At 58.6% G+C, this 23791-nt stretch overlaps 2 protein-coding genes across 9 annotated transcripts; one reads left to right on the forward strand and one right to left on the reverse strand.

Moving 5' to 3' along the window:
- Positions 1-266: 266 nt before the first annotated feature.
- SH3BGRL3 (SH3 domain binding glutamate rich protein like 3) lies at positions 267-1825 on the forward strand. The gene is made up of 3 exons (XM_027612293.2): positions 267-442; positions 1102-1269; positions 1393-1825. Exons 1-3 carry the CDS (start codon positions 395-397, stop codon positions 1456-1458), a joined length of 282 nt encoding a protein of 93 aa, XP_027468094.1. The 5' UTR covers positions 267-394; the 3' UTR covers positions 1459-1825.
- A 715-nt stretch (positions 1826-2540) lies between these two features.
- UBXN11 (UBX domain protein 11) lies at positions 2541-23718 on the reverse strand. 8 transcript variants are annotated; one of them, XM_027615845.1, is made up of 15 exons: positions 23615-23718; positions 19506-19611; positions 18690-18715; positions 17964-18062; positions 15691-15791; positions 15145-15199; positions 14611-14684; positions 12250-12376; positions 5985-6199; positions 5599-5676; positions 4515-4632; positions 4281-4384; positions 3013-3086; positions 2798-2938; positions 2541-2717 (listed from the first exon to the last, which is right to left on the reverse strand). In XM_027615845.1, the coding sequence occupies exons 2-15, from the start codon at positions 19574-19576 to the stop codon at positions 2549-2551; spliced, it is 1452 nt and encodes a 483-aa protein (XP_027471646.1). In that variant the 5' UTR covers positions 19577-19611; positions 23615-23718; the 3' UTR covers positions 2541-2548. The 8 variants fall into 8 exon arrangements, with proteins under 8 accessions (XP_027471646.1, XP_027471477.1, XP_027471565.1 ...); XM_027615676.1 differs by having other exon boundaries at positions 17964-18155; XM_027615764.1 differs by having other exon boundaries at positions 18690-18718.
- Positions 23719-23791: the final 73 nt, after the last annotated feature.

Raw genomic sequence — 23791 nt, forward strand, 5'->3', positions numbered from 1 at the left:
TGCAGCAAACCCCGGGGAGGCTGAGGAGGCGGCCTTTGCCACACCGTCACCCCTGCTCTCCCTGGCCTTTCCGGCCACCCTGGCCCCTCCCCCGCCTCACACTGAGCCCCAGATCTGGGAAGGGCCGAAGAGGGCGGCTTCGCGCGGCGCTGGGGTCCTCTGCGCGCCCCGCCACTGAGGGGGGAGGGGAGGGGGCCAGCGGTGCGCAGGGCGGGGTCGCGCAGGCTCCGCCCCGGCCGCACGCCAGCTCGCGCCGCCCATTGGTCCCGAGAGCGGTGACTCGCGGGCTGAGCAGGAAGGAAACCGCTCCCGAGCGCGGCGGCGGCGTCTCCAGGCCGTGCAGCTGCCGCTACAGCCGTCCGTCCGCCTGTCGGCTCGCCCGTCCAGCCACAGCATGAGCGGCCTGCGCGTCTACAGCACGTCGGTCACCGGCTCCCGTGAAGTGAGTGCACACCCGGGCCGCGCTGGGGTGGGGTGAGAGTGCGGGCGGCGGTGTCTGGGCGCTACGGCCCGGCGCCCGAGACCCACCCCCACCACCCCAAGGGCGGGGGCGGGACGGAGGTGGGGTGGGAAGGGCGACGAGATGCGGGGCTTGGCCTCCCGGGTCGGGTCCCAAGGTGGGCTCCGAGGCTCAAACCCCTCCTTTGGGCATCCTGGATCCTTCGCAGCCCCAGCACAAGCTGCCCACGCCCATCCCGTCGCTCAGGCACGCACTCTCTGCAACCCCACTACCACTCCGAGCTGGTCTTGATTGTGCCCTTCCTCTCCTCCACTTTGTGTGTACCTGGGCGGGGGTGGCCCTTTACCAGCTTCCACCGAAGCCTGCCCTGCCTTCCCCTCGCTGAGCTCCTGGTTCTCCCCCCACCCCCAAACTTTATCCCAGTTCCCTTCTTCGTTATGAGTCCCCTCCGCATGGTGGTCCCTCTCATCCTGCACCACTGCAAGTCTGACTCATCCTCCTAACTCCCTAGTGGCCAGAACGCTGGCCCAGGGTGTGGAGGGAGACAAAAACTACTGGCCACAGCCCCTTTCTTTCTGCCCAGGGTTCCCCCATGCATCCTCCAGCCTGCTCACTAACCCCTGCCCGCCCTCTACCCCCAGATCAAGTCCCAGCAGAACGAGGTGACCCGCATCCTGGATGGGAAGCGCATCCAGTACCAGCTAGTGGACATCTCCCAGGACAACGCCCTGCGGGATGAGATGCGAACCTTGGCAGGCAACCCCAAGGCCACCCCACCCCAGATTGTCAACGGGGACCAGTACTGTGGGGTATGGGCCCTGGGGGTTGGGAGTGGGGAAGTGTAGGAGGACTTCTCCTGTGTCAGAAGTCAGAGTCAGACCTGAGACAAAACACCACACTCAGGTGACCATCTCTCCCCTCCCCTCCCCTAGGACTATGAGCTCTTCGTGGAGGCTGTGGAACAAAACACACTGCAGGAGTTCCTGAAGCTGGCTTGAGCCCACTGGACTCCGCCACCACATTTCCCCCAGCCACCGCCCGGCCATGAAGGACCTTAGGACCAACTCCCTGTTATTCCTAACCTTCTGACCTTGGAATCGCTCCCCCCCACCCCCCGCAACCCAAGCCCCTTCTCCTGCCCTCTCCTCTGTTCAAAGGCAACATTCCTTACCCACTAGTTTCAGAAATTGTCTTAAGCAACAGCCCAGGTGCTGGCTGTCCTCAGCCAGGCCCTGAGGCTGCCACCCTGCCTGGCACTGGCTGATGGGTGCCTTTGTTGGTTCCATTAGCCAGGGCTCTGCCAAAGGCCCCGCATTCCCCGTCCTGGGAGCACCCTAGAGACAATTAAATGTCCCATTCCATTGATGCTGTGTCTGTTTGATATGACCTGAGCCCTTGCTTGTGCTGAGGCTCTGCTCCTGTGGGCAGGTCGGTTGAGCGGTCTTCTGCGTGGCAACTGTGTGTGTGATTGTGTACGTATGTGGGTGTATGTCTGGCACGTGCATTACTGTGCGGACCTGCATTTCTGGAAACAATGTGGGTGGGTCACCTCCTGATTCACACGCATGTGATAGTGTCCTGACACGCCCCGCTTGGTGAGTCTGGCACATCTGTATGCCAGTCGGTAATGTGTCTAGGCCATGTGGCCGCCTGCCCGTGTTTCAGCAGACTGGCTCAAAGTGTGTGTCATGGCAGTGGGTTCACAGCTGCAGTTCTGCCAGTTTGGGGACAGTGGCTTTGTGCAGAAAGTTGAAGAAGTGTCCCCATGTGCTGTGGTTCTGTGCCTATCTGTGCATAGGGGATCTGCCGGTGGCACACTTGCACGGGAGGTTCTTCCACACCAGCTGAGGCTGGGCTGGAGCCCGCCTTCCCTCCACTGAATCTGTTTAGCCCTTGTGGGGAGAAAGAGGAACCTAGAAGACAAAGACCCAGCAGCCAGGGCCGCCAGCTGGGGCTCGAGTTACAGAGGGGGGCGGGTCGGCACCGCCCCCTCCCTGGCCCAGCTGGGCCCCCTGGCCTTCCCTGGCGTCCAGCTGGGCTGCCCCGCCAAGAGAGCCTCACGGAGCAGCCTGTGTGGGAGAGGGCGCTTTATTTGGAGTAGGGGCCGGGTCCTGGAGCAGGCGGTGGGGCCCGGCTCGCCCGAAGCAGCAGCGCTGCATTGGGCACCAGGCCCGCGGCCTGCAGTGTGACCGTGTCGTCGTGGTAGACCGTGGGTGGAAATGTACTGATGATCTCGAAGGTGGTGGCATCCACAGCCCTGAGGACCGGGCAGAATGGATCAGGCTGGGTCCTGGGGCCAGAGACCCCCTGTAGCTGCCAGCCCCACCCCGTGCACACCTGGCCTGTGCGAGCAGGGTGCGAACATCACCAACAGTGTCCTCAGGCCTCATCATCAGCAGGAAAACCTGCTCACCATTCTCAGACTTGATGCGCAGCATGGAGAGCAGTGGCGCGGTTGACTCAGGTGACTCTTGGCTCCTGTGGGCCTAGAGGCCATCAGTGCCCCCTGGTGGCCCAACCCCAAGGGACTCACCTCTTCACTCTGCCCTCACCTCTCCCGCTCAGCCGCCAAGGCTGGTGTCTCCACCACGATCTCCTGGATCCGGGCAGGCAATGGGCAGCAGTTCTGGAAAGCATCGATGAAAGGAGACAGAGCCCTGGGCCCTGCCAGAGACACCCTTCCCCCAACCCTGAGAGGGGACTTCTCCCTAACCAAGGATGGATGAGACCAGTGAGTCAAAGGGGGAGGAAATGGAAGGGAAGCTTTGGGAGGCAGCCCCATCATTCCCCTAAGAAGCCTTAAGCTCCCTTAGGGTAGTGGGGGAGAGAACCCCACACAATGACTGGGCTAGAGGCCTAAGCCAGCATGGGTCAGGGAAGGCTTCCCAGGGGAAATGACACCTGAGCTGTGACTAAGGATGAGGAGTCCCTAGAAATGGAATGGGAGCAAGGGAAAGAACCCCTGGTCAGGGGAACCTTCTCTGGGAGATGGTACATTTGAAAAAGCGTTGGCAGTTCACATGGCTGAAGCTGAGAATCAGGCTGGACTGGAAGACAGAGAAGGTTAGATACGGGAAGAGGACCCACAAGGGATGGTGGGCCTTGAGCGCCAGGATAAGAGCTTGGCCTTACCCAAGAACCACTGGAGGGTTTCAACGGGGAAGACCCAGATTCAATTTATGTTTTACAGAAGCGCAGAGACTGCTGGGGGAGGGCAGTTGGCAAGGCAGGAGTGGGGGTGGCAGGCCAGTGAGAAGCTACTGCAGCTGTCTGAAACAGCCATCCGGGGCCAAGTCTAGGATGGTGGGCAGTGGGAACGGAGAGAAGAGACTGATTCGGGAGGAGTGCTAGAGATGGACAGATCAGACAGGACTTGGCAATGTGGAGTGAAGGAGGCAGAGTGGTAGGCAACTGAGGTTTGGTACCTTTCACAGGTGAAGATGGGGGAGGAGCAGCAGGATGGGGAGGGAGGAGGGAGGATGATGTGTTCTAAGGGCCAGGAAGGGGGATCCAGGACTAAATTGGGTATTCTGGTCTGGACCTCAAGGAGGTGGCCCAGGCCGTGGGCTCACCCCTGCCCTAGACTCCGACTTTCCCCCTCTTACCGCCACATGGTTGCCAACCCAGCCCCTCTCTGGGTGCCAGCCCAGAGCCCTCCCCAGATTGTTTTCAGGAGATGGCGGAACTCCCCTGAGAGCCTCATCTCTCCATCCAGGCCCTCCTCAGCAGCCCCTTGAGCCTGAGTCTCCAGACAAGCCACTGCTCTTGTAGGTTGGGCCAGGGAACCCAGGAAGGCTGGGGGAGCTAGCGCTGGCCTCACCTGCAAGGTGTCCCGGATGGGCCCCCGGATATCAATCACCTCGCCTTTCCGGATCACAAATTTGGGAAGCCTGTTCAGAAACTTCTCAGCAGTCATCCTGGAGCCTGCAGGGAGTGCATTCGGAGCCTTGGCCAGGGGAGGGACTGTGAGTGATGGGTGATGGGTGGAGGAGGCCACGGGAGCCTGTCCTGCACAGTGCCCCACCACTGGGCTCAGCCTCAGGGCCAAGCTCACCTGGGCGCTCCATCCTGTCCAGCGGCTTGTGAATCCTCTGTCGGCCCACCACGCGGCCCTCACCTGGGAACGGGTCCAGCCCATTCTCTGGGTAGACCCGATAGCGCAGATCACTCACCTGTCAAGAAGGAAGGGCGACAGCGGTGGGCCTAGACCTTCAGCCCTGGGCTCCACCCTACACTTGCTCGCTCAAACCGAGGCCTCCCCGTGCCCCACCCCCACCCCCACCAGGAATAGGCTCAAGGGACAGTCTGGTGTAATCCCCATTTTACAGATAAAGAAACCGAGGCCCCCAAGAGGGCCGGAGAGCTGCAGTTCACGCTACTGTCCCCCACCTGGGCCCGGTTCCTGTAACACCCCTCACCATGTCAGCTGGAGCCGCTGTCCTGACATCCTCCCAGACAGCCCCTCTCAGGAACAGCCAGGAAACAAGGGACCAGGGTGTTAGGAGAGGGCATGGCCTGTCTCAGACGCCCCCAGTCATGACTCACACGGTTTCCAAGCCCAGGTGGTGGCGGTGCACACCCCCTCGCATGCCCTTGCTGTGGTATGACGCACGCCTCGGGGATGCTGCTCGCGAGCTCCCGCCACCGCGCGGCTCCTCTCACCTCGCCCCACCCCTGGCCGCAGGGGGCTGGCTCATGCCCTGTCCTTCAGTCCCAACATCTGCCCCCCGTAGCACTGCCTGCCACTCCCATTAGGTGGCTTCAGGAGCCTCTGGGGCAAGCCAGGCCACTTCTGCAGAGCACCTCGGGAACCCCAGGCCGTCAAGGTGTCCTGGATGGGGAGGGCAGTGGCCCTGCAAGGCTGAAGCCTGTGCCTTTAGGGTGCCAGCAGGGGGCACTGCCGGCTGCTTAGCCTCGGGCCGCCGCCCTGGCTAACGGAGCAACTGTGGCCCCAGCAGCCTCCCTGCTCCCTCAGCCAGGCTGGCAGAGGCTCACCCTCCTCCCAGACGTCACCAGACTGGGGCTCCCGCAGGTGGGTAGTGGCTTCCCACCTCAGACCGGGTGATGCCCGAGGAAGCTGTTTATCCCCACCCTCTCCGAGCTCCTCACACAGGGTGGTTTGAGGAGCAGCCCATCACCTTAAAGGGGACCCCATCGGGGTACAGCCGCTGGAGCTCTGAGGGGAAGAAGCCATCCAGAATGTCTCGGAGGCAGCGCTGTGGCAGGGGTTGGACGAGTGAGGCCCGGCTGGACCTGTGCGGTGCCTCCTGCCCTGCTTCCTGCCTGGCCGGCGGGCCCTGAGCCCTGGCTTTACCCAGGGGATCACCCTCTGGACATTTTCAGGGCCCCAGGACTTGGGCGGGGTTGGGGGTGCGCTCTGCAAGTTGCACGTGGGCTTGGGTACCTGTGGAGGGCGGGTTGGGCTGCGCCCCCCCCCCCCCCGCCCATCTCCAGCTAAGGGTGAGTGAGGGCGGGGCAAGGCCACCAGAGCGGCCTGCCCGCCCCCCCTCCCCACCACTCCTACCTGTGTGGAGGGGTCATGGAAGGGCCGGAAGGGCCCATCGAACATCATGAGGCCATTCCGATAGAGCTTCAGGGGGATGGGCTCAAGGACATGGAGCCGCGCTCCACCGGGCATTGGTGTCACCTGGGTGTCACTGTCTACCACCAGCTCGCTGAGATCCTTCAGGCTGGCCAGCAGCCTGTCAAAGTCCACCTCGGGGGGCGCCAGTGAGTCCCCTGGCAAAGAAGATAAACACCCATGAGCCTCTCTTCATGGCAGCTGTGCCCCAGCAGCCCTGACTTCCATGGCCCCTGGCGTCCACGCTAAGCAGTGGCCTTGGCATCTCCGAAAGCGGCCACCCGGCCAGGGGCGGGGACAGATAGACAGCTACCGCCACCTAACAGCTACCTTTTACTGAACACTCACCTTATGCTTGGGCCCTAATACCTCTTGCGCCACTCTCCCCATACCAACCCCTTTGCCGTCAGGGCTGTGATCACCCTCGTTCTTCAGATGAGGAAACCACGGGTTAGAGAAGTCTAATGGCTGCTCCTAATGGAGCAGGAGCAGGATCCGACCCCAGCTCGGCCTGTGTCAGCTCTGAATCATCTGTCTGGGTTCAAACCCCAACTCCTCAGCTTCCACCTGTGTGACCTTGGTCATGTAAGGCTGTGCACCACAGCGCCCCGCACGAGGGCCCAGGACGGTGACCGGGAGGGCCAGCTCGAAGCACGCACTCCGCCCGGTGCGCTATTGTTACCAACTCTACCTCGCACAAACGGACCTCGGCCCAACCCAGAGGCCCTGACACAGGAGTCATTTATCTCCATTTTACACACGAGGAAAGAGGTCCACAGAGATGAAAAATGAGCTGCCGCAGGTCACTTGGCAAATTAGAGGAGGGGCTGACCCTCGAGTCTGCTTCTCCCACCCACCCGCACCATCAGGAAGGGGAGGCTGGGGCAGGGACACATGGCTGTCGGGGGCGGGGGGGCGCTGTTGGGACAGCTGCTGGATGGAACAGATAGGCGGCAGGCCTTGGCCTGTGCAACTAATTCTGGGTCACACACCCTGTTGAGAAGCTGACAGACACTTTGGCCTTCTCTTCTGAAAAGTGTTGCACACACAGGTGTGCCTAAGCTTCAGGGGGTGGCGGGGACAGTTACAACAGACGCCAGAACAGAAAGGCAGGAGGGCAGGTGTGATGCTGGAGGGGGACAGGCCGGGGGCCCGTTGTCGGTCCTTGAAGGGACCTGGCTCCCAAGTAAGTCATCCCCTGGGGCATAACTCTACAAAACCTCCTGTTTGTACCAGGACGGCCAAGATGTGGCAGGATGTGGGTTAGGACTCGGGGGGCCCAATTCCTTTCCTCGCAGTGGCAGTGGCTCTGGAGGTGTGGTGGCTGTGCCGAGGAAGTAGAGATGTGGGTGGCTTGGTTTCCTGTTGCCTTTGTGGCTGCTCAAGGAACCAGCTGGACACCTCCCTTCCCTTCCCTACATCTGCTAGGTTGTAGGGGTGGCACCTGCCCCCCACCTCCTCCTGGGGTCCCCTGGAGTTCCTGAGGTGCCCAAGAAGAACTTAAAGAACATCCTGGGCATCCCCAGTATGAGTCAGAACAATATCAAGCCACTTTTCTCTTTAACAATGAACTACATTCCGAACACACTGGTAAACCTAAAAATAACAACAGAAAACCTCGTCTCATTGAACTCCTGCCCCTACCCCTATGTTCTTACAGACAGGAAAAGCGAGGCCTATAAAGGTCAGAAGACTGGGCCCCCGGAGACCACACCACGCTGCCCTGGGACCACTCAGATACACTGACTGCCAAGCCGGCTGCATCCTGGAGCCAAGGCTTTTCCAGGGAGCTGAAGGACATGGGGTGGTGGACAGTGGAAGGGGCAAGTGGAAGCCCAGGGAGGATGCCAAGAAGCAGCTAGAGGGAAAAAGTTTGCTGATAAAGTCAGCCCTGGAGGCTCTCAGCTAGTGGGGCTAAGGCATCGAGAAGTCAACGCGGGGTGGGCCTGGGGCAGTAGCCTGCAGGGAGACCAGGGGCCCGGGAGACAGAACCGCAGCTCCGGGCAAACCAGGCCCGAGAATAAGGCAGGAAGCCTGGCATCAGCACCACAGAGCGGGGAGTGTGCCACAGAAGCCTGGCCCATGGCCAGGTCACATGGCATAAGGCAGGTCAGAGGTCTCCTGAGGCATTTCCTCTCTGAGCTGCAGCTCCCCCGTCCATGGAATGGGAGAGAATACGAACCTTTATCCCATCCAGCAAGATCCAGCGGGGGGAACTGACTGTAAGGACGACTCAGTGAGTGTTTACTGCGTGCTGGGCACCTAGAGGCAGGTATTAGCGCTCCCGTTTTAGAGATGAGGAGATGGGGCCTTGTAAGGCGACATGCCCCTGGTCATGCAGCTTTCGGGGCCCAGGTGACCCTACGCCTCTATTCTTAGTGACCACGCAGGCTGCCTCTCGGTGTTGGTCCTTCGGACACTGCTCCCTGGGGTCCCTGTCTAAGGAGGGGTGTGGTGCGGGGAGAGATCATCTCTGAGGCCTCATCCAACTTTGAGTGCCCATGAGTTTATTAAAAAGGGGAGTTGGGGAGGCATGGAGATCAAGACCAAGCTCCTTAGCCCAAAGCCTGAGACTCCTAGAACCCAGGTTCCCCATCCTCTCATCAACCTGTTCCCCCATCACTCTCTGGAGCCATCCTCCCAGGGCTACTGCTTCCAAGCTTTGTGATCCTGGACAAGTGGGCCAACCTCTCTGGGCCTTGGCTTCCTCTTCTATAAAATGAGGACAGTAAAAGTCCCCACTTCACAGGTGACTGTGAGGCTCAGAGGAAGTGCCTGGCAGACGGTGGTGGTTGTCAGTAACAACCCACCCTCTCGCTCACCACTGGCACAGGGTGCTCACCTACCACCTCCTCTGAGAGGCCTTGCTGGGAGCCCCTGTCCCGGAGACTCGGCCTCCTGAGCTAGAGCCCTTGGGCCCACTCCAGAGTGCGGCACTAATTCCAGGCTGTTGTTCTTTTCTGGTTGCTTGTCTTTCCAACCACAGTGGGCACTCCTTGAATGTAGGCTAGAACATCCAGCCCTGGGCCTGGCCCAGAATGGGTGCTCAAGAAGCACATACTGAATCCATTCCTCCCTCCCTCCATCGCACTAGTATGTCTGGAGCGTCCAAGCTCCGCTGGGCCCTGACAATCATGGCTGTGCCCACACCCAGAGTCCTGCCTTCCTCAAGCTTGTACTTCAGTGAAGGAGACAGGGTGACAGCAGTGACAATGGCATGGGGTTAGGTACCGCTGCAGAGGCCGCAGAGCCCAGAGGAGGGCCAGACCCGGCCACTCTCAGCAGCTGAGTGGTAGGCCTGCTCTGGGCTGGCTCCTCACACCTGCAGGAAGGGCCACCTGCGGCTGTGAATACCAAGCTAGTGCCCTGGGGCTCCAGCATGCCTGTCCCCACACCTCACGCAAAGGCTGGACAGGAAACAGACCGGCTATCTCCACACGTCCACAAGCCTGGCCCTGCTTGGGGGACCTACATTCATTCTGCTTCTCAGCAGAGCTGGTGGAAAGAAATCAGGCCCTGAGAGTCTGGTCACTGCCAGGGTCACGGCCAATTCTCTGGCCCCCACGGTTGAGTATTGTGCCACCCAGCCCTACCTCATCCTGTGCAGAGGGTTGTCCCAGCATGCTGGACTGTCCAGCCCTGGACACCCAGGTACCCCCACCGATGCTGCACACGTGCTAGGCACTCTGCAGCCTGACAGGGGCTAAGCAACCACAGCTCAGTCATCGTTCATCCACCATCAGTGGCCTGCGAGAACCTCCATGTGCACTACGGCATTCGATGCTCTCAGTGGCCTGGGCATCAAATGAAACATTTCACAGATGAGGACGTGGAGCTCAGAGGGGACAGGGATGAGGGGGAGGAGCTCAGAGGGGACAGGGATGAGGGGGAGGAGCTCAGAGGGGATGGGGAGGAGGGGGAAGAGTTCACAGGGGGCAGGGAAGGGGGAGGAGGAGCTCAGAGAGGACAGAGATGAGTGTCAGAAAGCTCTGAGGGGATAGTGAAGGGGGAGCAAGGAGCTCTCAGCCCTGAGGCTCAGCACCTGGCAACGGGTTGCACCAGAGCAGGACTGTCCGTTTCAAGTCTCCGCATACCCTGAAGCACCTGGCATCCTATTTAATGCTCAGTTAACTGGTGGGGAGGGTGGGGAGGGGTGAATGATCCAGCCTGAGGCCAAGTCCTTACAAGGCTTCCCCTTTGCTGGGTCCCCTTCATGGGCCAGAGAACCCTCCTCCCCAAGGCAAGAATCCTGGCTCTAGACCGGTTAGCCCCATACATACAGGTGCTCCGGCCCACGCTCCATGGCCGCCTGGGGCCCTGGGGCCCATGGGGAGTGGTCGCCAACAGAGGGAGAGCCAGAGAAATGCGCCAGAGTATCAGGGCCAGCAAGAGGCGGGCTTTGTGCACCTGAGGGCCCTGCGGCAGCAGCAGCCAGGCATCTGGGGACAAAGGTGGGGGGAGGGGAGAAGCCAAGAGAAGGGGTGCCAGGAGGAAAAGCTGCTGGAAATGAAGAGCATGTTCTTCAGTTGGCAAAAGAACTAAATTGGGGCCCCCAGAAGCAGAAAGCAAGAGAAGGATGCACAGAGGGAGCGTGTGGCCGAGTGGTTTTCACGTTACTTTAGCTTTGAAGCACTTGGCTTCAGAGCCCGCTTATTCGGAGCATAAACAAACAACACAAGCAGAATGAGGGCTGCTCTGTTTTCGGAAGAGAGAGGGTAGGAGCCCACTGAACCAGGTCCGGAAACCAGCTATCTGGGCTGACCCCCAAAGGGGCCGGGCGGCACCCCCCCACCGCCCCCACCACTCCAGCCAGGAGCAAGGCTGCCCTCCGGCCGGCAGTGGCAACAGACCTCTGGCGCTAGACCCTGGAACATTCTTAGAGCACGTCACCTTTCAGGGCTCCACCTCCCACCCAGGATGGGGTGTCCCAGGGCCATCCCTGACTCCTCTTATCTGCTCCCTGATGCAGTCACTGAGACCACGGATTCCACCTCCTAAATCTGCCCTGCCCTTCCTCGTGGTGCCTGCCAGGATCACCTTTCCGCTGGACATCATCTCATCTCCTGCCTGGATGACAGGAACCACCTCCTAAACGGGCTCTTGGCCCTAAGTCTTGCCCCCTTCACTCAGCAGTCTCCAGACTTCTTAAGTGCCTCAGTTTCCCATCTATAAAATGGAACAACCCCTGGTCTATGTCAAGGCTATGTATGAAAACGTTCTGAGAGCTACAAGTGGTGTACAAGTGGGAAGTGATGTTTTTAGAGCAAAGCAGTGAGGGAGTCATGCCCTGAGATCTGGGGGGATCTTGCCAAAGGTCAGGCCTGAATGGGAGGCGGGACTCTCGTGTTTTGAAACTTATGAAATCAAGACCGTATTGTCATTTTCCAAACACTCCCCTCGGGAGCCCTGCTCATCCACGCTCCTGTGAGGCTGCCACTGCCACCTGCCTGTGGAAAACAAGAAAAGCCCCTACTTGTGGGGCCGATGACATGCAAGGTCAGTGCCAGGTGCTCCGCATCGACCCCGCGGACTCCTTCAACTCTGCGAGGAAGAGCACACCCCCATTTACTGATGGGGACTAGAGGCTCAGAGAACAGAAGTCACGTGCCCAAGTCCCACCTGGAACGGGAGGTAGAATGGAGATGAGGACCCAGGTCTGACTGGCTCCAGAGCCTGGAGAAGTACCTTCTGAGCAACCACCTCCGTTCTTTGAAGAGAATGGACCTGGCTTTCAGAAACGGCCAGTTCTAGGGCCCCTCATCTGTGGGGTGCATTCCTCTGGATCTGAGCAGTCAAGTTCAGAATAAAGAATGAGGGAGTCCCGGAGAAACAGGGAGAGGTCAATGGCCTGGCTACAAGCAAGGAACGCAGAGAGGGGATCGAGCCTGGCACTGAGGGCAGCTTCCAAAGCAGAGGACTCGTTCTTGAAAAACTTTGGACAACATTTTGTAAGCTATGGAGCCTGAGACAAATGAGGTCTTCTTACACCTCATACCTCTGGGTCTCTGGAGCCTTTGAAAGGTGAGCAAGCAGAGGGTCGGAGGCAAGACCAGAGGAAGAAAGCGGTGGCAGGTCAGGTGGTCATTGATGTCCTCCCTGCTCCTGGGTCAGGGGCACGAATGACATTGCCTCTGGACAGCTGCTAGCCCAGGGTGGTGCTGGAGAATTCCTTCTGTAGGAGGGTCCAGGGGCGGACCCCCGACTCTACCTGGTTTCCAGAACTTCTTGGTTGTCATCCAGTCCCTCTTGCCATCCTCTGAGTCTGACTGGTCGTCTGAGTCCGCCTGGTCCACGGTCTCGCCCACCCACTGCAGGCCATAGTCACCGAGGAACCGCTGGATGGAAAGAAGGGGCAGATGTGGGGGGCGTGGTCAGCTCAGCCCCTCAGGGAGCAGCCAGCAGCTTCCCGGTGCCCAGCCTCAGGCCTCAGCTCCCAGGGCCCACAGGGCAGAAGGGATGCACCCCCAGGGTCGTGGCTGCTTCCCGGCTGCGACCGCGGGAAGCCACTTCACCTCCTGGAGCCCCATAAGCGTGTGAGGAGGACTCAGTTAAGATCATTCACATCGAGTTCGTAAAGCACAGTGTCTGGGGCCAGGAGGACCTCCCTGAAGGTGGCCCTGATGGCAGTGTGTCTGGCCTGAGTGGAGGAGGGGCAGAGACACGGGCTGTGCAGGACGGAGAGGACGCGGTGAGCCACACGCAGCCTCTGCAGGGCTGGGCCTCCCATCCCCTCTGCCACAGGAAAACTTCTGACTTGTCTACACTTCCTGTTGCTGCTTCCTCATCTCCCTTTCCGTCCTGAACCCACTCCCACTGGCCCCCATCTCACAACTGACTGGAACTGCTCAGGAGCAGCCACCGACGGCCTGCCCGGTGCCAAACCCAGCGGGTTTCCGTGGTCAGCCCTTCGGCACGTCTCACTTTCGCATTTCCAGCCGTCCATGCTTAGAGATCTAGCAGGCGTCTCAACATGGACTCATCTCTAACGGCCATGACTCCGTGTCCCCACCTCCCAAACCTCTGCCCCTCCAGATCTCCAGTCTCAGTCAACGGCACCCCCTCCACCTGGGCCTCAGCCATGACCCCTGCAGGCCTCTGAGCGCCACCTGCAACGCAGGCTCGAGTCCCTCCACTCTGCTCCAGCTTCTGGCTCAAGCCCCCGCCACCGCCCCTGGCAACTCAAACTGCGCTTCCACCAGCCTCCCCGTCCACGCCTCTCAAACTTTCCCATGGTCTCCTATCCTTGAGGACGGAATCCAGCCCCGCACGACGGATGGACGAGCCCCCCTGATGGCCCTTGCCGCCTCTCCTCCCTCTTGCTGTCCATCCACGCCCGTGCAAGTCTGTGTGGCACGACGTGGAGCCTGGCATCTCTTCTGCCTTGATCCTCATTCCCGGGTCCCCCCTCATCCTCCAGATCCGCCCGCTGCCACCCTGCAGGGTGGGCCAAACTCCAGCTCGCCTCTATCCTGTCACCCATCTAAATATCTAAATATTTCAGCGTACGCTCTGTCCTTGTGTATCTGTGTCCTTGTTTATGTCTCTGTCCCCTCCAGCCTGTCAGCCCCGAGGACAGGGACCACATCTACCTCCCAGCGCCTGGCAGGGTGCCTGGCACACAGAGATGCTTTGTGTGAGTAAAATGAAGTAGTCAGTGTGTGAATGCCGCCAACAAGGGAGCCGTGACCGTCTGCCCTGAAGCTGTGGGCACGGCCCTCCCCCCGCCCCCGTGGCAGCCACTCAGAGAAGCCCCCCAGGCTGCTGGCACCCTCAGCAGGCTGCTCAGGCAGCCCCAGGTATAGAACAGGCCCAGGAGGCGGGCGCCCTCGGCCACAGCTGTGGCTTGGGGGCTACTTCTGTGGCCTAAGTCCGGATGGGGCTTTGGAAGTCAGCTCTGTGCGGAGAAGGGGAGGTTAGACCCAGGGAAGAGCTTCTGGGGCGGGGGGCAGTCGTCAGGGGCGGGGGGCGCACTGAGGAGGCCTGTGTGCCCAGGACCCTCCCTTGAGCCTACGGTCCCCACAGTTCAGGTCCTGCTGTGTGAATGGGTACGTCAGTGGGGGCAACGGGTGGCACCTGGTGAGTAGAGACGCCACGTTCAGAGGCAGGGGATGGCCGTGACCATTCGGTGACCACACAGGGCCGGGAGCTACCCTAGGTCCTGGCTGTGCAGCAATGAGGAGGAGGAGAGCGGTCCCTGCCTCCGTGGAGCTCCCAGTCCCACGGGGGAGAGTGAGGCCCCCTGGGAAGGGCCCCCACCCCGATTTGAGACTGAGGATGAGTGAAGACTCGCCAGGGGAAGGTGGGGAAAACAAACTTCTCAGGGAGAGGGAACAGCATAGGCCAAGGTCCTGAGGTGGGAAGAGCTCGAGGTGGCCAAAGACCCAGAGGCAGGCCCGTGGCTGGAGCGGAGAGGCTCCCGGCGAGAGCGAGGAGGACGGCAGGGGCCGGCAGGGTCAGGGCGCCAGACCCCTCCCTGGCTCTTCCGACTGGGTCAGTCCTGAGGCGGGAAACCCGGGAGGGGGGCCGAGAGCCAGCTCCGCAGGGAGCTCTGGGCCGCCGCCTCCCTCACCTCCATCTCGCGGACCTGCCGCTGGAGCCGCAAGCACGTGGTCGCCAGCTCCCGTGGCTCCGGCACCGGGCCTGCTGGGAAAGATCCGGAGCGCTGTGGGGGCCCAGCAGGGAGGCGGCCAGACCACCTGCGGCCTTGCCCGCCGCCCTGCCCTCAGGGCCATTTGGAGAAGCTGCCCCTTGAGAACTCGAGGGGTCCCCCTGAAAACTGCCTCTTGGCCTCTCCCGCGACCTTGAGAGGGGAGGCCCGGACCCTCAGGAGACCACCCCCCCCCAACCTCACGCCCCTGAGGCTCCTGAGGGGGCTGTGGTCCTCCACACTTTTGATGGCGTGCCCGGTGCTCAGGGCTGGGCTGTGTCCGCACGCCGGGGACTCAGTCCCACAGAGGACGGCACTGTCCTGGTGTGTCATGGCCACCCTCTGGGCTCGGCTGTCCAGGCCCCACAACAGGGCTCAGCTTGATGCTCTTGGAGCCCTGATGCCCAGGGGAGGTGCCCCAGGAAGGCTGCCCAGCCCACCGAGAGAGCCTCTTACCCTGGTGCTCCTGGAGGGTCTGCACCATTTCCTCCAGGGCCCGTATCTTCCGATCCTGCAGCAGCCAGACAAGGAGGGACAGGAAGACCCGGGGGTTCTCAGAGCGCAAGGGAGCCCCTTCCAGATGGGAAGACCCAAACTTCTTGCCTCTGGGGGGCACTGGGGAATTTAAAGACCCTGCCCCTGCCCCCCTTTGGCACAGCCACTGCTCCTATCCCTCAGATACCCTTGTGGTTCCACTGTGGCGAGGAGAGGCGGGGAGCACCCCCAAGGACCCCCGCGCCAGCAGCCACTGCTACCACCTCGTCCAAGGCTCCTGGCCTTACTCAGCCATACAGAAGACCCTTAGCCTCTGTGCTCAAGGTCACAGGGACCCAGATCAGCTCCAGGCCATACCTGGCCCTTGAACTGGGAGCTTCAGTGGGACAGATGGTTCTAGAACCCACCTGCCCTGGCCTATTGCAGTAGTAAACTCACTGGCCTCCCCAGCCTAGGCCCTTCCACCCCTCAGACCAGACCCTGGCCCTCTCCCCGCCGGGGTCCCACCTTGGACAGCAGCTCATCAGTCTGAGACCTCACTTGCCGCTCCAGATCCCGCATCTTCCTGGTCAAGGTGGCCACCAGCTCCGAGTCATGTAACACGGGGACTGCCAAACAGACAAAGTCCTGGAGCCCAGGCCTAGAGCAGAGGCTGAAGTGTGGGGGTCCAGTGGCAGGGGACAGGGGTCCCCAGAAGCAGAAAGAAGAGTAGTAATAGTAGCTGCCACTTAGATAATAGAGACTGTCCAAAATACTTCGCCTGTATCAGCGCGCGCTGTCCCCACAGAGCGCCTCGGTTTACGGGGACACTGTGGATAGAGGAGCGAGTCAGCACGGAGGACAAGCAAGCACCCAGAGCTGCATGTGGGCTCTCTGAGGACTCCTAGAAGAGTAGTGTCACCTTTTAGAAAGGCAAGAACACTGTTCTAGCGTTGTAACAATCAAATGCAGTGCATGACCCAGATTAGAACCTAGATCAGGAAAAACAATAGCTAGGAGCTAATTTTGGAACACAGGAAATCTGAGCGCAGAAGAGGGGCCAGAGAGCATCGCCGAGTCATCCGCATTCTTGGGTGCCATCCCTATACCGGGGGCATGTGCTCCCTTATTCGGAGGAGACGCTCACTGAAGCATTCAGAGGTGAAATGCCATGATATCTGAAATTGACTTATAAATGGTTCATCAAAAATATATATATATTTACATTCATACATAGGTGTATGTGGATAGAGAGAAAGCAAATTAGTGGCAAAATGTCGCTCATGGTTGCATCTAGATTGGCAGACATAGGGGTGTTCACTATACGATTATTTTAATTTCTTTATAGGTTAGAAATTCTTCAAAATAAAAAGTTGGGGAAAAGAAACCAAGAGAGGCACAGAGGGAGGAACGGGCCCTCTCCTTCCCCTGCAGGCTGCCCCGTGCGTGAAGCAGCATCTGCACTGGTCTCCACGCAGCCATGTGGGCCGACATGCAAAGGATGGCTCAGTGGAAAGATGGAGAAACCTGAACTTTTTTTTTTTAAAGATTTTATTTATTTATTTGAGAGAGCGAGAGAGAGAGTGAGCACAGTGGGGGGCAGGGGCAGTGGGAGAGGGACAAGCAGACTCCCTGCTGAGCCCGACTTGGGGCTCGATCCCAGGACTCTGAGATCATGACCTGAACCAAAGGCACACGCTTAACTGACTGAGCCCCGAAACCTGGACTTTCGATGATGTCTTTGAGTGGACGGATTAACAACCCTGGAGCTGCCTCCTGGACTTTGTGCTATGCGGGACAGCAAGTCCTCCTCAATGTTCATCCTAGCTGAGTAAGGGTTTTCTCTGCCTTGTAGTCAAAGCTCTGTAACGGCTATACAGACATCTGGACCCGGTCTGTGCATAAAGCGTGGATGAGCTCACTGAGGCGGGTGGGGTGGGGGGGAGAACCCAGGGGAGGAGCATCACACTGAGAAGCTGGGAGGAAAAGAAGGAGCGATCAAAGAGAGGAAAGAGCCTGGGAGGCAGGAAGAAATCCGAGAGAGCAGTGTCGTGGTGGCCACGAGCCCAGGGCACTCTGAGAAGGAGGGAACGGTGACCCGTGTGGAATGCTGCTGTGCAGAGAAGGGAGACAGGACAGGCAAGTCCTTGTTTGTGACCTCGGTGGGGACAGACACTGGCTGAGAGTGGGTGAGGGGCAGACGCCAGGGAAGAGGCAGAGAGCGCATGGGATGGCTCCTTAAGGGGAGGAGCTAGTTACTGGGGTTGCTAACGAAAGTGTCCCCAGCTGCACTGCAGGAGATCCTGACTGTGTGCCTCAGTGGCTGTGGGGTCAGTCTCTTCTGGTCTCCTTTTCCCACCTCAATTCCCTGTCCTATCACGCGGAGAGGCGTTGGGTGGAGGAATGCCTCCCACCTCACAGACGAGGAAATGGGACGCAGAGAGACAGAATGTTGCTTACCCAAGGTTATCACAGCTAGGGAAAACTTCTAGGCTCATCCCCAGCTCCTCCGGGCTTGCAGAGGACTCTGACCCTACCTGCCCACGTCTCCCCGGTGCCCAGGCCCGTTCCACCCTCCCTCCTCTGGGAAGCTGCCGGGTGAGCCCCATCTGGGCACCTCTGATATCGGGGTCACCACAGCCCTTTGGGGACAGTGCAGGCCAGGCAAGGAGGGCTGTCTGGGGGCCGGGGGCTCACCCATAGCAGGCAAGGGTCGGTCCATGCCTCTCTGGGCCTCGCCCCCTCTCTGAGACCCTCTCCTGCTCCTGGGGACCCAGACCCCTTTAGGCCTCTGTTCTCACCTTGTCTACTCACAGGGGCACCTACACTGCCATAGCAGGAAGGGACAGAGATCCTCTCTTCTGAGCCAAGTCCGTTATTCAGCACGTCCGCCTCGTCTTCTGCAGACAGGGATCCCCAGGTCACTGTTCGGGGGCTGAGGCCCAGAGGAAACTGGGACCCTGGGTTCTGGCCCGGATGAAGCAGCCTATACTCTGTACCCCCACGTGTATACAGATAGAACAAGTGGGATGTCAGGGAGCAACGATCCAACCAGAGCAGGCTTTCTTGCAATTCTCCCAGCCTGGCTTCCGGGAGGACCTGAGTAGCCGATGCCAGCCCCACGGTGGCAGCAAGAATGGGGTTGGGATGGCAAGGTCTGAGCCTGCAGGAGGCGGGGCCTCCAAGCGAGGATGGGGCTTCTGGGGGAAAAGGCGGTAATGGGCTGGAGGAGGCTGTCAGGGGAAGGAGAGCTGGGGTCTGACGCCCATGGCTTCTTGGCACCCACCGGCCAAGCCCACAGTGAGTGGTGGGCTTCCCACGTTAGCACTGACATCTCTGCTAAGGGCGCGGGGCCTCTGAATCAGGGAGCTGCCACAAGTCCTGTCCTCAGGGAGGCGTGGGCAGCTGCAGGCGGGCCAGCTGTTCTGAAAGAGGCCACCAGCCTGCTCCTTCTCTCCATCAGCACGACCCTGGGGACACCCCGCAGGTGCGAGGTGAGGGGGACAGAGGCCAGAACCTGCACTTACCATCTCCGTAGATTTTTATCCCTCGCCTGCTGGGAACCCGGGCAGGAAGGAAAAGGAAGACAGACAAGTTAGGACCCTCTGGAATGTCATCAGGGGAGCGGCTCTGGCACTAGGTGCCCAGCCAAGCCTAAACGAGATGGAGGCTGGGCCTCTGCCTCCCGAGGCTATCTCCTCCCCGAAACCCATCCTTGGCACTGGGGCGAGCCAAGGGACAGGCTTCAGGGTGTCCCCTCATCCCAGCGGAGAAGGGCGGGGAAGGGGTGAAGGGCAGAGGTTTGGGCAGAAGACAAGAGCTCCCGAGCCCAGGAGCCCAGCCCCAGCTCTGCTTTGAAATGGCTGTGGGACCCCAGGCCTGTCGCAAAGCTGCCCTAGATCTCCCTGGCCTTCAAATGACTCAAAGCGGTGTTCAGAAGAGCAAGGAGAGAGGTAAAAAAATGCTTCAAAAGGATGAAAGCGCGAAACAGATGTAAAAGGATTCCCTTTACTGAAGGCCCAGCACGTGGCGCCGGCCCATCGGTGTTGGCAAATGGACACCCGAACAGTGCGTACCCAGGGGCTGCGCCGCTCCCACCCAGCACACCCCCTGGCACAGGGCACAAGCCCGTGTTCGCTCGGACATGCTGTGGAGCCTCTCTGTCTGAAGAATTTATACAGAGAAAGATACGGTGGTCAGGAAGGCTATGTGACTCCTCAATTTTTCCCTGAGACACTAGGAGCCATTCTCCTAGTCCACAGGGGCCAAGAGGAGGCAGGGGCGTGAACACAAAGACCCCCCACCGCCACCACCCCCCCCCCTCCCGGAGGTGGGTTCCTTACCCTGGATTCACAGGCTCTGACTGCAGGGGGACTCTTCGGGTCTTGCCAAGGGAGGCCAAAGGGGAGCTCATAGTTCTACTTCTAGACTCTAGCTGTCAGGAACTCCCTAAGAAGAAAGAAGGAAGTCAGTCCTTGCAGGCTGAGAGGGGACCCAGGGCTTCAGGACCAGGGAAACATCTTCTTCCCTGGTTTCTTTTCCTAGGAAGGAGGACTGTCCAGGGAGCAGCACCCCTCAATTCTTCCCACCGCCCCTGTAGAGGTTTCTGGAGGCAGCTTGGCCTCAGGATCCCTGTGCCTGATGTCGGCCTGATCCTCTGGATATCCTGCTCTCTGCTCTGATCCTGGAGGCCCCTGGCCTGGCTGGGCAAGGGCGATGGGTGTGTGTGTGTGGGGGGAACAGAGGTGGGCCAGGAGCCCAGGATTTTCCCAACTTAGAGCCAGGACACAAGACTACCTAGAAGGCCTGGGGCTTTTATCCATCCTTCACGGAGCTGGTTGACACAAAGCTCAAGTGTCCCGTCCCCTCCTACAAGAACCCAGCTGTCACTCTGACTCTCAGAGCCACAGAGGGGCAACCAAGGGAAGCATGCGACCAAGGCACAGTCCGTGTGGAAGGGTCAAGAGCCCAGGCTCTGCACAGGCTCTGCCGTCCACCAGGCTAACCTGTGCCTGGGTTTCCTTTGATATAAAGTAGGGATGGTGATAGTACCAGACAGGTAGGGTTATCAAGCGGATTCAGAGATAACATACATAAAGCACATAGCTCAGTGTCACGCTGAAAGGAAGCACTTAAAAATGTGAACTGTGTGGGACATGTGCGTGGCTCGGTCAGTTGGGCATCTGCCTTCAGCTCGGGTCATGATCCCAGGGTCCTGGGATCAAGTCCCGCATCGGGCTCCCTGCTCAGGGCGGAGTCTGCTTCTCCCTCTGTCTGCCACTCCCCATGCTTGTGCTCTCTCTCTCTGACAAATAAATAAATAAAATCTTTAAAAAAAAAAAAGTGAATTGTGGGGGCACCTGGCTGGCTCAATCCGGTGGAGCCTCCAACTCTTGATCTCAGGGTTGTGAGTGTGAGCCCCACGTTGGGTGTAGAGATTACTTAAAAATAAAAAATATATATATTAAATAAACTCTTAGAAGAATTTTTTTTAATGTGGCTGTTGTGGCTTTTGTTACTATACACCGAGGACACTCATACATGTTCGTTCCCTTCCTTCTCTCTTCCTTCTGGAAAGATGAAGGTACATCAGGGATGGAATGAAAGGCCACTACTCTATTCAGTGAATTAAGTATATTATGTGGCTAATACCTAGAAACCCTAGAACCAAAAGACCCCCATCAGGGCCTGAATCAAGTTTTTTGTGGACAAATCCAACGCAGCTGCCCTTTGAAAATGCACGGCATGGCCTCCCCCTGCCCCTGAAGCTGCCCAGCAAGGGGAGCTGTGCCACCTGGAGGCAGCTTCTCTGTCTTCATTCAGAGTTTGGGACTCATGCCCCAGGCCTAGCGTGTCCTCACCCCCACCATCGGCCTTCCCGATCTGCCCCTAGTCTGCCCCTGTCCCTGCTGTCTTGTCCAGGCATCCTCATGGTTTGTGTGGCCAAGTGTGACAGCCCCTCCTGGTTCCCTGCACCAGTCTCCAGCCTGGGGACTTCGAAGTTCCCTGAGGGATCTTCGGAAACATAAAGCTAACATGTCACTTCCTTGCTAAAAGCTCCCAATGGCTCCTTCTCGCCCAGAGAAAAGAAATTCAAATTTCCATAACAGAGATGATCAGGTCCCTGCCTGCGTCTCCTGACCTCACTCCCCCATCTCCATCCCCCCCCCCAACTTGAGCCAGATCTGCCTCAAATGCACAGGCCTTGGCACACGTGGCTCTCCTGGCCTGGAACCCCTTCCTGGAATGGCATCCCCGCTCCTACCCGCACCCTTCCTTTGGTTGGGCGAACTCCTCTTTTTTTTGTTTTTGTCTGTTCTTTAGTTATATTTTAAGTTTTTATTTTTAAATTATTATAGATTCGCAGGAAATTAGGAAAATAGTACAGAGGGGATTTGTGTGCCCTTCACCCAGTTGCTCCCAACAATGACACTACATTTGTGTATCCTTTTATGCTTTGTCACCCACATGGACATTCCAGGTAACTGCAGTCAAGGTAAAGAACTACTCCACCACAGAGATTCCCTCATCCTGAGGATCGCCCTCATGCCAACCCTTTCTGGTCACACCCATACCATCCCCCACCCCTGGCAACCACTACTGTTTACTTACTTCAAGAATGTGACATAAATGGAAACACACAGTATTGACCTTTTAAAAAAAACAGCTTTATTGAGATCTAATTCACATACTTAACCCTTTTAAAGAGGACAATTCAGTGGTTTTGAGTATATTCACAGAGTTGTGAAACCATCACCACAATCAATCTCCAAATTCTTATCACCATAACGACCCCTCAGAAGAAACTAGTTTAAAAAAACACAGAGGTTAACAAGTGTTGGTGAGGAGGTGGGGAAATCGGAACCTTAGCTGGAATGGAAAACAGCGCGGCAGCGGTGGAAAACCGTCTGGCAGTTCCTCAAAAGGTTACTTTATGGCTCAGCAATTCTGCTCCTGGGTACCTACCCAGAAGAAATGAAAACTTATGTCCACACAAAAACTCGTCTACATGTTCACAGCAGCATTATTCATAATATGAAATAACTCAAATGTCCATCAGCCAACGGACAGATAAAGAAGTCTGGTATATCCTTACCAAGGTGGAGTAGTATGTGGCAATAAAAAGAAATGGAAGTCAGGTCACCACATGAATGGGCCTCGAAAACATTATGCTAAGGGAAAGTCACAAAACACCACGTATTGTTATGACCCCATTGATATAAAATGTCAGAATGGACAAATCTAGAGACAGAAAATAGATTAGTGGTTGCCTAGGGCTGGAGGCTGTTGGGAGGTAAATGGGGGTAGTTGCTAAAGGGTACAGAGTTTCTTTTTAGACAGATGAAAATGTGTAAATTGATTGTGGTGATGGTTGCACAACTTTCATGAATATCCTAAAAACTGTTGAAATTTATATTTCAAAGGGCTGAAGTGAATAGTATGGGAATTCTATCTCAACAAAGCTATCACAGGAAAAAAAAAAAAAGGGACCTGGTCCCCAAACCAAACCCAACACCTTCCCTCAAATTAAGTTCCTCCCACTTCCCCCTTCGTTAGCGGACCCCATCATCCAACCACAACATTTTCCTCTCCTTCCTCCTCTCTTAAACCCATCTATCGCCAGACTTTGCAGGTTAGACTCTGCAGTGTCTCCCATACACTTCCTTCCATGCCCACTTTGGTCATCCTCGTGGGGCTCTCCCTGCCCTTCCTTGGGGCTGTCACGATGGCCGCCAAGTGGCTTCCCGGTTTCTAGTCTCACTTCAGGCCAATCCAACACAGTCTCCAGATTAACTTTCCCATGGATGATAAGAGACCCCTGGGGGTGATGACTGCATCTCCCTATCAGTCTGGGGACTCCTGAGCGCGGCACTGTCTCCTCCTCCCTCAGACCCGGGCGGCGGGGGGGGGGGGGCGCTGAGGATAGAGCCACGTCTACTCCCCTCACATGGGGGCTTCCAGGGGCCAACTATTGACTCCCCCTCAGGCTGGAGACTCATAAAGGTTAGACTGTCTTCCCTTCAGGCCGGGGCTTTGCGAGGAAAGCTGGGTCCCATGCCCCTCCATCTTTAGAACCCAAGTCAGGGCTGTGCTTGACTGATTCATCCTCCGGCACACCTACTCGGTCTATTCGCACAACCCACGCCGGGCCCCAGTGCTCTCCAGCGCCGACAAGGCCCGGCCGGCTGCACGCCTTCAAGCCCTCAATCTCCAGCTGGAAGCGCTCACGACGCGACCTCAGTCACGACCTAACCCCTCCCTGGGAACCGCGTCGCCTCCTCCGGCCTCCTCGCGTAGCCACAGTAGACTGGGGGCCCGAAGCCGCTCCCAGGACGCGGAAGCCTGCTGGGCCACCCCGGCCGCGGGGCTCGCGGGTCCTCGGGCTCTCGGGGCGAGGGCCCCAGCCTGCGTGCGGGACTCCGGGGCCGCAAAGGTTTGAGCCGGGACTCACCACGCACGGCCACGGAGCCGTCCCGCGGCGCCGCCATCTTGTTGTCACGCGGTTTCCCGGGCGACCAGGACCCGTGCGCTTCTCAAGGGTCCCAGCAGGGAACCACCGCCCGTGCTCGAATTCTATTGGCCCACGAATCTAAACTCTTCGCGGGATACGGCAAATCCCAGAATCCAC

Source organism: Zalophus californianus, chromosome 4 (genome assembly GCF_009762305.2).
Source record: "Zalophus californianus isolate mZalCal1 chromosome 4, mZalCal1.pri.v2, whole genome shotgun sequence".
Classification (NCBI taxonomy): domain Eukaryota; kingdom Metazoa; phylum Chordata; class Mammalia; order Carnivora; family Otariidae; genus Zalophus; species Zalophus californianus.

Coding starts and splice junctions, on each gene's coding strand:
- SH3BGRL3 (XM_027612293.2), top strand. CDS start 395: ATGAGCGGCCTGCGCGTCTACAGCACGTCGGTCACCGGCTCCCGTGAA. Junction 443..1,101: donor CGGTCACCGGCTCCCGTGAA/GTGAGTGCACAC, acceptor CTCTACCCCCAG/ATCAAGTCCCAGCAGAACGA. Junction 1,270..1,392: donor ACGGGGACCAGTACTGTGGG/GTATGGGCCCTG, acceptor CCCCTCCCCTAG/GACTATGAGCTCTTCGTGGA.
- UBXN11 (XM_027615500.1), bottom strand. CDS start 19,576: ATGAGCTCCCCTTTGGCCTCCCTTGGCAAGACCCGAAGAGTCCCCCTG. Junction 18,156..18,689: donor GATAAAAATCTACGGAGATG/GTAAGTGCAGGT, acceptor GTGGGGGTACAG/AGTATAGGCTGCTTCATCCG. Junction 4,633..5,598: donor CCGATGGGGTCCCCTTTAAG/GTGATGGGCTGC, acceptor CCTTCTTGACAG/GTGAGTGATCTGCGCTATCG.